The sequence below is a fragment of the Stigmatopora nigra genome, chromosome 1, assembly GCF_051989575.1.
Source record: "Stigmatopora nigra isolate UIUO_SnigA chromosome 1, RoL_Snig_1.1, whole genome shotgun sequence".
In the NCBI taxonomy this organism is placed as follows: domain Eukaryota; kingdom Metazoa; phylum Chordata; class Actinopteri; order Syngnathiformes; family Syngnathidae; genus Stigmatopora; species Stigmatopora nigra.
In genome coordinates this window covers 11995223-12007998 of record NC_135508.1, presented here as the reverse complement: position 1 = coordinate 12007998, position 12776 = coordinate 11995223, and the positions used below count along the sequence as shown (strand labels likewise).

Sequence of the window (12776 nt, the reverse complement as noted above, 5' to 3'; positions counted from 1 at the left end):
GCCATAACAGATAACAATGTTAATAAGGCACAAGTGTCTTTTTGGAAAATAAAAAAGAAATATGCAATTCAAGTAGTAAATTAAGTACATCACAACCACAACGAACTAAAATTCACTTTTAATAAACACTGTGGTTTCCCATTTAGATTTTTTCACAGTTCCGCCTCGAGGATGAATACTAGCATCCTACTTTATTCATAGCTCATTAAGCTCACTATAAAACAAGCGGACTTGTTTTCCCAAACACGTATTGATTTACAAATCGGACTGCATGTTAACTAGAAGTGAAATGAAAGTGTTCCATATCTGGAAATTCTTTGTCATCAAAAATTAAATGTGATTTTTGACAGTATGTTTACGTACATACTGGTGGCCTCAACGCATCATAAAACAAAAACATTGGAATGAATTCCATACCGTATGCATCGACCTCAATATTTCACCTCCCTTTATTCCATAATACAACATACTGTGGCTCCGAAGGCTAAATTTGGCCTCAGCCTCACTCTCCTTGAGTCACTAAGTGAGCTGAATGAAGGATGCTGTGCTGCTCTGCGTAAGTGCCCACAGCAAAATCGAGTTTATTAAGAGCCATAAAAAACAACATTAAAATTCACGACCAAGGGAGCGTCGCCTGACCCCCAGAGAAAGATAAATTAGCTTCTGTTGCTCTAGCAAAACGGCCATTTTATACCATCATATTCTCTCTAGAGCTTCTTTCCACTTTAGTCTAAAAGTGTTGCAAAGGGACTCCAGTATATGCTGAAGCAACGTTATGCAAAAAAACCAGACTTTAAAAATCATACAGTTGTGATGCTGAAAGGAGCAGGATATAATATTAATTCAATAGTATCTATTTTAGTTGACTTCAACATTATGGGCGAGCCAAGAGTCATTGGGCCCCAATTTCACAGACCCATTTACTCTGGTGTAAAATGCATGATAAATAAATAAGAGCAATTTTGTGCCAGAGCAAACCACATCTGGTGAAGTTAATAATTCTGTGAAAGAGGGTAGAATGCTCTCCCGTGTCCATTTCACCAATTTCAAATTCTAATCTCATTATTAAGTCTGCAGTCCTTTCTAATACAAAATCTTGTCAATGTTCCATTGGGCAAACCACTTTCTCCTTTCATCTGGCAAGGAAATATTCCCATGTTTTAAAGTGAATGTAAAGAAACCTACTTATTGGTGGGAGGAGTCAACAATGATCACTTACATCGTGATAATATGCCGCCCTAAAGCTGGTCTAGGTTGACCGAAATCGAGCCCTTTGTGATTTTTTTGCAGTATTTTTTGCTAACATTAGATAAGAATATTGTACAATAAGGCTCACATGGCAATGCAATCCTTTTAAATGGTTAACATTTTGTGGCATGAGTCCTTCCTCTAACCCCCGAGGAATATATTTTATTAAAGGTTAAAATGCACTCCATATTTGAAATAGAAGACCAATGAAAGGGGAGATATTGGTGTTACATGGTTTGGACTCCTAGTTGCAGAGTCTTTTCCAGTCAGGAAAATGGTATTATTCCCAAGACCAAACTTACAAGATTTGCTCAAACTAACCTTCTAAGACATTGTACACTGATAAAATATGCATGTGGTATTGTAGCGGTGTTGCCAAGAACATTTACAATTATTTTTTTAAAATATAGTTGCTGTACTTGATAAGTATGTCTTTTAAAAATACTGCGTTTTGCTTTTGCTTCAAAGTCAACAGGCTATCAATGTCAGGTAAACATACAAAAGCATAGAAAAGAAAGAATGCATGGCATTTTCTCATTACAGCAACTTTCATCTAAGTTCTATGTCATTTTATTTCATACGAGGAAGTTATATAACACTGAAGTACTTGTACACATATCACATGCTAAAATTATAGGAAGTGCGATAACACATTTTGCCAGTTCATCATCACTAAAAGATAATTTTTCAACAGGTTAGTTAGCTCATTAGTCCATAATGAACTCACCACAGGGGGCAATTCCGACAACACCTTTCTCAAATGAAAACAGCTAGATTGGGATTATTTTGGACAGTTACTCACCATGTATGAAGTGCTTCGCAGACATTGTTGCTCTGCTTATCTGGGCCGCACTGTAATTGTTGTTTGCAGTTGTTAGTTTGAAGAATGGCACAATAGATTTTATGTGACAGCTTTACTTCCACTGGTCGCAAACACGCAAGATTCGGGACCATCTCTGGTGAAGTGAAGTAAAAGCCTGCTGGGAATCGGAATAACGTAAAAACACATCAATTACTACTGTTGGGAAATGGTGCATCTTCTAACACTCAGTAGCACATCTCGTACCCTGATAGGTGCAACCGACAATCCCACTGGCAATCTGAGTAATTTACAAATCATGAGCACAATTTTAAACTAACGGATGAGTGAACAGATTTTGATAGCAATTTGAATACTAATTTGGAAGTCTGAACTATTCATTGGGCTCAGACAGTTCATTTGGGATTTGGAATTTGTGTTTCAGAACTCAGTCACAAAGCGTCTACAGACAGAGATATTTGGCCTGCTCTCAAGTTTGGTTGGTGTTTGATCACAACTTTTATCCTTAGATGTAGCCAAAATATTGTTGGGTGAACATTGTGGAGCATTTCTGATAGTTTGTAGGGAAACAAAACCCTCCAAATTAGGTCAAAATGTGAATGTCAGTGCTTGATAATGGTTAGCCTGACACTATAAATATGTTTGCACTATGGCTGCTGCTTCATAATTGTTTTTTTGGTTATACTTTACCTGATGTAAAAGAAAAATCACTTGCTTTTTACAGATGCTACCAGGAAATTAACTGAGGATACACTATGTCATTTGGTTACTGGGGAGATTTGTCTTTTAATCGTGCCCCATGGCTAAGGACTCGGACTAGGAGGGTGCAAAAATAGAAATAGGAACGAAAATTTGGATATTTTTGGTTGAGTTGAATGCTCAAAATGAAGGGTTCATATTAACCCGTGAATGAATAACTCATTGGCTGCCATCAATGTTGTTAGCCATCCAATCAAATAAATGATTACTGCCAGCCTCTCCCAGTCATAATGGATTGGATGTCTAGCGCTGTCAACGACACTCAAACGTCAGCATTCACAGGCAGTCTTCCCCATTTAAATGAATCTGACATCTACCTTTTTTTTTTTTTCCTGTCAGCTTTTTCTGTTATCTTTTCATCTCTAATCCATATTGGGGGCTCAAATTATTTTTCTAAACTTCCACTTCCAAGAACAAGTAGAGAAAGTACAAGTTCTTGCAAAAAAAAAAAAACAACAATTCACTGCAGATTGTGTCACCACAATTACAGTACACTAGATATCAACAAAGTGAAGAATCCCAAGGGTAGTTCAAATCAAGTTTTTGATGTTTTACATTTAATTGTGTTTAATGGATGTGATAACATGAGCCTTTTTGAGCGGTCAGTGGCATCCTTTGCTACAGTTAGTCTCCAGGCTTTAACGTAGCTTAAATCACCAGGAACCTTTCCCTTTGCCTTTTTGTAAGTATTTCGCTGGAATATTCAGAGTTAGGCACAGGCAAAAGTCTGCTTTGAGCCAAGTAATAACTGCATCCACTCACTGTGGCTTATCCCCTTCACGAAGGCTGACGGCAACTGTTGTAATGTAATATGCATCCCTTGTCATGAATTATGTAGTAGACGGTATTATCATCTGCTATATTCTTGTGATTTTGTTCTAGTTCACTTTATTGGACTGAAACAAAAGTAGTGTTATTCCAGTTTCTGTCTGATTCAGCCGTTTATTTTCAAACTTACCAACAGACAAACTCTCAAAAGTATATGATGGATGTATGATCGCTTGACACTTTTATTATTGACATTCTTCTCTGTAGTTATCTGTAAAGTATGCATATTTGTACTTTTATAGCATGGCAGGAATATACATAGCATGAGCAATTCTCCACCTATTGGTTATTTTGTCTCTGTAAAAGTGAACAAATATGGAATTGAACAAAAGTCTGTCAACACTGTCATGTCAAAGTCAATTACTGAATGAGACAGATTAGACTTCACTGAGCCACAATCTGCAGTCCTTTTAATGATAAAATGAACCGGAATAGCCAATTGCTCCGCTCTAGTCTCAGTTTTACCCTGTTGGCCTTCGTTGGCTGCGCCATTAACCGCAAGTGATGCAGAGTCAAAAGCAGTTGTTTACTTTCAGTAGCCTCTTAATGCATTTTGGCATTGTTGAAGTGAAGTGGGCTTCGTCTAAATCCTGGACGGAGAAATAACCTACGACATTTTGACTTTTCCATACTTAGCCCTCCCTGTCCGCCATTAATTCCTTGCATCATAGTGTTTTTTGCTGAGAAAGTGCTTGTATGTCTTTGAAAACCTGGAGTATTTTTGCCTTTTTGCTTCTCCTTTCTCTCATAATGACCTCAAACAAGAAACCTGGATCTGCCAGGTTCAGCCAAAAGAATAACAATTACCATGGAAACGAAGCTTCATGAAATCCAAAGAGCAGAGGAAGGAGAAAGATACCGATGAGCAACACTAAAAGTGTGCTGCATTCAAAACAAAAATAAACCATTGCACAAAAAGCCTGAATTCAGTTTTGTGGTTATACAGAATTTACGTCAATCAACTTTCTGTTCACGTAACCTAAAAGTAAGGATAGCAATGTAGTGAATCACGTTGCATGAACTCTTTTTGTTGCAATGTTGATGTGTTAAGTACTGTGCTTTTTAGGCTGTCACTAAGCGCACCACGTGTCTGACAGGTGTGAGCGATGGAGGGCCGGCGCAATCGTCGACAAAAGTCAGATTCTGTGCTTCTGGTTCAAATAAACCATTGAAAATCCGAACTTTCAATCTATCTTGGAGTAATAATGGGAATCGCAACATCTTATCATACTCTTTTGATTTAATTTAGTTGACTTTTTGGGATATTTTGACATAAATTTTGATCCACAGTTCACGATGCTAGTGTAGAAATTCAACTTGGACTTAACTCAAATACTCTGTACTGCACAGGTACAAAAATGCTAAATTTGAGGGGTTTTAAGGAATTATTTCCTATGTTATCACAGTTCTAAGAAATTAATGTTTATCAGATTTAGATCCATTGAGCTATTAAGTTAAACTAGGCCTTGACTTGTCCTTTAAGTAATAATCTAAGCAGCATGAAGTCAAAGGTATGAGATCAAGAGCAAAACAGTATTTTACCCCCATGCCAAGACAATAAGTGTGCGCATACAACCCCCCTATACACCCACAGAAGAGTCCTTATTCTGCCAAGCAGATGCTCTCTTTTTATCATCAAATGCATACATTACAACAGAGATGTACAGGATATTAAGTACAAATAAAGAACAAAAGGGAAAACCAAAATGAAAAACAGGAAGCAAGTCACATTAACAGGGACACCAGCACAACATAATAATGCAATACATTGCTTTTGTCCTAGAAAAAAAGCCTTTTATAGACTGCTTATTTATTTTTGCAGATTTCAACTTGTTTGCTCTGTTGTTTTTAAAAAGATTTTTACTGGTGTTCATGTTATTGTGTTCATTCTCTCTCCTCCTTGATTTATCTTCACTTCCACTTGCTGTGCGCTATCGCTAATGGAACTAAATGCACTCGAAGAAACAAAAGCAGAATGGGTTTAAAAACATTTTATCATTTGTGGTGTTCTGTTTTTAATCTCAAAATATTTATTAATTCCTTTAGCTTCAACAATCATGACAAAATAGATTTGACCAATTAGATCGGTGCACGTTGGTTGAATTGTATATTTTATTCCTTTTTTATGACTTCAAGAAAGGTTAGGGATTGTTAATATAGCAAAAGTGTGCACATTTATTTCATTCTTTTAATTATAACAAGCAGAATCTTATTAATATTGACTTGATTGCATACAAACTGCCTCATCTTTCCTGAATTCCATTTAAAATAATAGAGTTACAGTTCTGATATCAAAATGATATTATCATTATTAAGTTGTTTCCCCTGTTTGTTACAGCCAACTTAAAAGAAATGAAGTCATATTATTAACTATTTAGCTTTCACACCTGACAAAACTAGACTAGAGTGCGTTACGGAGCAAGACATAAACATATCAACATATTGACTGTACTATTATTATGAAACAATTATTAAAAAAATATTTTCTTTCGGGTTGCAGTATATATATATATATATTGAACAGGAAATTATTCCTCGGGTGTCCCAGTCAAAAAATTAAATGCTGCTTTTATTTTGAATCATTATTGCAAGATTTTTTCCACTCATTTGAATTATGAGTCATAATTAATAGATTGATATAATTCTCAATATGCCTTTTAATTATTAGCAACAGTCAGCAGAAGTGAAGATATTAACTGTAAAAGGGGTCTAATGAACATTTTCTCTCTTACATTGACACCCTTTGATCATAAAGGATAGTATTTTTTTATCATTATACTATATACAGTACATCATGTCAAATATGTCAAGCATTTGAACTCAGCTAATAGCACTTAAAGTTAAACCAAACATTTCATATCAAAATAGAGTTGATTTTAGAACAGTTTTCCCTAATAGATTGCATGAGACATGTTCTGGATGGCAGATTTGATCCACCTACACTACTGTCTACTACACTTGCTCTCATTATCCCCATAATATAAATATTTCTAGGCATAAAATGAAGACCAAAATGAAAGTCTTCAAACACGATTACACAATTCAGTGCCAGGTTTTTTTTAGTGTGCGTTTTACAAAAGAAAATGCAGGTCACACTGAAAAGAAAAAGAGAAATTAATGAGTTCTTAGAAGATAAAAGTATGACTAAAAAACTAACTTATTTGAGTATTGATTATTAATGGATGCACAGGATTTCTTTTTCCTTAAAAATGAAGTTGTCATTGGAACAAGTCAATGTAGAAAAATTGAACAAATGCCTATGATGCTAAAATACTAATCAGCCAACAGCCTTGCTTATTAGATGAACAAAAAAAACACAGTGTTTGTTGTTTTTTTTTCGCCAAGAATTATACTTTAAAAGTGGTGTGTATTATGGGGCAAAAAAAAAATTGTTTGATACTATCTTGTCAAGTCCAACCAAATTTGACTTAACATCCTTAACAGTCCTCTTTTCTCGACGCATTCACTTGTTTTACCAATTTTCCTAGTCACGGATGAATTGTTTTCAGAACCTATCTTCATTCATTTGCTGAAACACTCACCTGGATAAGTTGGAGAGCTGTAAACTGTCTCTAACTACATCATGAATTTATTCTCTAAAATAAAATAGGATGTATTTTGTCTTTTTGTTTCCCGTTCCCATCAATAGTCTGCCTTCTATCCTGTACTAGACAATATTCCGGTACTAGTTGCCCGCGCTACCCGTTTTCTTGACACTGGGGCCCAATTCTTAGGGCATACTCACACCTGCAGTATTTGGTCCCGACCAAACCCCAAAAAGTTGGTGGGGTGCACTTTTTGGGCGGTGTGAATACAAACCAACGAACTTTGGTGCCGAGCCAACACTTTTCCGAGAGTTGTGTTCTCGGTTAGTGTCCGCGTTTTGGTGCGAACCAATTGTGAAATCACACACCTTTTTGCAAGTAAAGACCCTCATACCCACAAGCGTTATAGGGAAATGATGTTTGGCTAATACCATAGCTCTATGGTATTTGTCTTTCGTATTTGACCGTGTTACCCCGCCCAGACCGTTTAGTCCAATGATTGAATGATGTTTGTTGTCAAGACAGGGGAAAAAAAATTGCACCAAACCAAGAAATGGTTGTCTTCTAATCCGGACCAAAAAAAGGCAAACTATGGACTTTCCCGGTGTGAAGACCCCCTACGTCATTCGCTAATGTCGCTCCATAACGCACAAGAGTATGAACAATGCAATTTGATATGATTTTTTTTTCACAGTGTACAATTGGATGTGCACCAGCACACACACTCGCTGGAAATGCTTCTGATGACGTGAGCGGCGTTGACAAAAACTACTCCTTGAAAAGCAATACACACATTGTATGCTGACTCATTCAAAATAGCCACATTTGACCATGTGGTGACCTCTGTTGACTAAGTCTTCCAAATATTAGTCAGCCATTTTCACACGTGATGTGTCCATCTCAATGCAAGTCTTGTAGATGTTTGTGTTTACACTGTTTTGTTCACGTTGAATCTGCTGGCCACATCCTCGTGAATCGTTTGGACTCATTTGGCTGGGGTGAATTTAGCAGTGAGTCAGCAACGTGGGGATGTTCATAAAATCACCTTGGATGGCCTCACGGTGGCAACGAGAGAAGATGGAAAGGGTGATTTTGGAAAGGTCTTCCTATAAATTCTCGTTGAGAGTGTCCTCCAGATTGTATAGAAAACACTAGATGGACATTTGTTTCAATGCCGATGCAGTACCTTTGCGACGCAGGAATTGTTTCAGCGTTTTGGAGATAAATGTGACTGCATTTTAAGAATCGATGCGGAAACTAAGAGTAAAAAGGGAACTAAAAAAAGTAAAGACGTGCTGTCGAGTTTGTGAACCTTTTTGTTGGGCAGAAGTAATGTTCGGTAGTGATTGGCCACAGCCTGTCTTACAGCATGGATCAGTGAACCTGTTGAGAAACAAACAATTAAAAAGGGGCAACACAACAACAGGTTGCAATGATTCATGAAGCAAATCATCAATGTACAAATGCAATGTTTTTCACCATTTCTTGGTAAGATTGGGACTCAATATCCCTTGAAGAAAACATACAATCAAGGATACTCTAACTTTATTGGCTACAACAGGCATTTAAATATTGTCTTTTATTTATTATGTTGTTCTCTACTACTACTACACATCGTAAAATTGAGATTCTGTTTTGATTAAACAATATTTTCCCCCTTTAAATTCAATTTTGAATAGAGATGGAATATTATGTCCTGCCATCGGATCAAGAAATCCATTTGAATGCTAATAGAAGCGAGCGTGTAATGTGAATACATTTGTAAATACTAATATATGGATGCTTCAACAGAAGAGTAGACAAACACCGAGGATTGTGGGGCTAAATCATTGAGAAGCCTAAATATGATTTGGCGAATCCATATAGAATCACTCAAAATCCCAATACTGGCAAATAAATATTTATAGTGGCCCCAATTCCCCTTCTCTCTGTTCTTGGTAATTGTGCCTGATTCATTTTGTTTTCTCAGCAGGAGAGGGGAAATCAATCTTAGAGTAAATCCTGCGCATTCCGAAAGCCTCTGGATTTGCCGATTATAAAAAAAAAAAACTTCACAGACATAGCTTTGGGAAAGGAATTAAGCTCAATGTCTAATATGTTTTCTCTTTTTTGACAAAGGATGGGGATGTAACCCTCCCAGCAATGTCAAGCACAGTGAGTGTTAAAGTCGTTTAGATATAACTTTCAATTATGGGTTCTATTTCTTGGGTTGTGTCTCAAAGTTGGCAAGTACACCCACAAAAAGTATTGTTTTATATATTAGTATAACGTGGCTTAATGCAGAGGCAACGTCCATTATAGAACACATTTGTCGTTTTACTGTTCTTGGTACATTTTATTCAAAGTTGGAGACATTTTTAAAGACACTAGAAAATTTTCTTCACCTACAAGTGTAAATACATGTTTTTTTGTGTAGTAGGACCTATTTAAATTAGGAAATCATCATCATACATCAAAATTATGTTAAGGTCTCTAATGAATCCATGTAGTTCAACGTACTTCAATGTTGTCTTTTGCCAGCGCTGGATCCTACGATGGCTCTTTGGGCAAAGGCTGCAAAAGAAAGGAGATAAGTATTAGACCAGGGGTGTCCAAATTGTGACTGCATAGCAAATGAGTGATCATGTGGCACCAATTTGACTTCCCAGTCAAAAATGAATTGAACATCTATTGCTGCCAATGGCAGCTAATCAGTTAATAATGCAATACATTTTAAAAACTCAATCATTTTATCCCAGTGCCTCTGTTTAATAAATGAAAGTGGGAGCACTTGAGGGTGGCTTTTACAATGATTTTTTTGAAAGCGGCCCTAGGAGAATAAAAAGTTCGGATATCGCCGTATTAGAGAAAAATACTCGACATACTGGCTCTCTGCCTGGCATATGTCCATTCAAAAGCAAAGAGACCATGTCTTCCAATGACATCAACAATGAAAGCCAAAGGTTACAAAGAAAGCTTTTTAGTTTTGCTTGACTTTTTATGAAAGCTATCCCACAAAGAACCACTTAATGTCCTCATTCATCTTTCCACTTGACTGGGGAGGGGAGAAAGCCACTTCCTTATCGTCTTAATATTGGCGAATGAGCCACTTTTGTGTAGATAATGACGCGGCTAATCATAATCACGAGGCTAATGGTGTGTTTAGCCAATGACAGGAGCAACGTGAGGCAAGTGTCGGAGCGAGGCCCGCATTGGTATTCCTCTGCTTTCCTCTTCATCTTGCCAGGCGATGTGTTTCACTTGCCTCCACGGGACTTGGTATTCCGCAGCCCGCCCAGCTTGTCGCCCCGTGATCTGTCATTGGCTTCGTCCGTCTGTTGGTCTGGCTTGGCCAGTGCCGGTGACAGAACTCACTTCTCTGAATAGCTGTTGATCCATCACACCTCTCTTTGGCATGTCATCTAAATGCTAAGTACTTCCACTGCGTCTTTAAATCAAAACAAGGAAAGGAACGAGGCCGCCAAAAGGGATAAAAGGCGCAACGGCCGCTATGGCATCGGCAAAAAGCAAACCTCTGGCTTTTTATAACATTCGAGGAGCGGCTCAGAAAGGGTTGGACAAGAGGAACAAACATGACAGATTTCAATACCTTGCTAAGCCTCCTTGCAGACAAGGATGAAAATAAAGGCTAAGAATATAGCCCTGTCTAAAGGTGTCTTTAGAAAAAAAAGTCTGGGTATAAATAAACAATTTCAACAGCATACGAGGATGATGCTTTGGACAACGATGTGACATTTGCTGATAATACAAAGTTTGCTGAGATTTCATTCTCTTGGAGGGCCTTTGATGGATTTAGTGTGTAAAAATGTAAGACTATCAGGTCAACTTACCTAAAACATTAAGAAAATACAAAGCAGCATTAATGTTTTTGACAATTTGCTGGAAATATTTTGGGGTTGACAAAACGGCATGTTTAAAACATGACCATATTGATGTTTTTCCATTTCTATTGTTGTTTAACTGGACCTGGCCCTATGCTTCAAAGTCATCAAGTCATCATTATTACCCTTTGTCTGTTTTTGGAAATAGTTTTCTCAGTAGTATATCAGATTGTTCAAAATAGGATCAAGTTGGAAAAAAATCCCAAAGGAAGATTCTCCTATTAAACAAAAAAGTGAAGTTCAAATCGCGAGCCATACGTAATGTTGTTTTTTTTAGAAGGTAGAAAGAAAATGATGCATTTCCACCTGTTTTAAAGATTCACAGCTTTTCACTATCGCATAATAATGTATTTTTTACTGAATTCAAATGCAGTCTTTTTTTAGCGATATGTGTGGGCGCAGAGATTTGTTTGTATTCACTTTGTCAAGCAAAGCGCCTCATGAGGCAGGGAGTGTTTACTCCCACATACTGGGAGCTCACCTTGCTCAGTCGGTTTGAAGCCCAAATCCCTTACTCTGGCCTTTGAATTTCTGTTGACGTTGGTAACAACTGGTTTCGTTTTTGTCGCGCCACTAACTTGACTTGTACGCGAGCTAATGGCCAAGTGATCCTGTCCTCAAAAAGAAAAAAAATGAAAATTTAACAAGATATAAAAATGATAATATGAGAAAAAATTCTTTACTACTTTGTGCAGAAAATATTTGACGGTATTTACCATTTTTAAAAAGACAAGAGTTTAGCACCAAAATCAACTGTCAAGTACTAATACTACATCTCATTTCATTTTCTGAACCGCTTTATCCTCATTGGGATTGTGGTGGTGCTGGAGCCAATCCCAGCTGTCCCCGGCGGGCCAGAGGCAGGGGACACCCTCAATCGGTGGCCATCCGATCCAGGGCACAAGCAGACAAACAACCATTCACGCTCACACTCATACTTAGGGGAAATGTAGTGATTCGAACTCATGAACCCAGAGCGGTGAGGCCGACCACTCCTTCCACCGATCCGCCTTCTAATACTACAAACAACAGCAATTAAAGTAACTTCGCCAATACCCTTTTGTTAACAACTGTGCTGAATTCAGAAAATGACTCAGGATTGGCAGATGTTAAAATACAGTAAGTGGCTCACTGTACCTGCTGATTGTGTTGCGTTCAGGTCCAACTCCAAAAAAGGGGCTTAAGCTAAGGCACATGTCCCGCAGGCCAGATTGTGGACTTGGCTTGTTCTCTTTCTCCAAGGTTTCTCAATATCTGAGCTCAAAATGGATCAACTTGTCTCTTTCCGCAGGTCTAGGTTATTGACTGGGGACCTTCTTGAAGTTGGAGGAGAATGCTGAGGCAGCACTAGAGGGAAGCACAATGAACTGCTCCCTATAATCTGATTAAAAGGGTAACAAGGTGACTGCGGCCCCACAGGACAAGACCCATGCAACCAGTGCTCATCATCCATGGGAGCTCACAAGGCTCTGGGACGTGGAAAAACATTGATTTCCTGCCAGCACACCGGTCGAGAGGTGTTCTCTCACAAGCACTTTGCCGTGTGATTTAATGTAAATTTTTGAACCTGGATGCCGAGCTAGAGGTGCCCTGTTTCAAGATGACTTGTGAACATCGATGTTAGGTAAATAAATGATAGTCTCGCAGTTCCAATGAACTGTGCAGCCTAAATTCATGAGAAGGCCAGTGCTAAAC

At 37.9% G+C, this 12776-nt stretch overlaps 1 protein-coding gene across 1 annotated transcript in view; it reads right to left on the bottom strand.

Moving 5' to 3' along the window:
* Positions 1-5269: 5269 nt before the first annotated feature.
* The window catches only part of tafa5l (TAFA chemokine like family member 5, like), a 33784-nt gene continuing 26277 nt past the window's right edge, over positions 5270-12776 (bottom strand). The window contains exons 4-5 of the mRNA XM_077729685.1: positions 9700-9753; positions 5270-8583 (exon numbers count right to left, since the gene is read on the bottom strand). Coding sequence (XP_077585811.1) covers positions 9730-9753 — 24 coding nt within the window. The 3' untranslated portion in view covers positions 5270-8583; positions 9700-9729. The remainder of the gene's footprint in view (positions 8584-9699; positions 9754-12776) is intronic.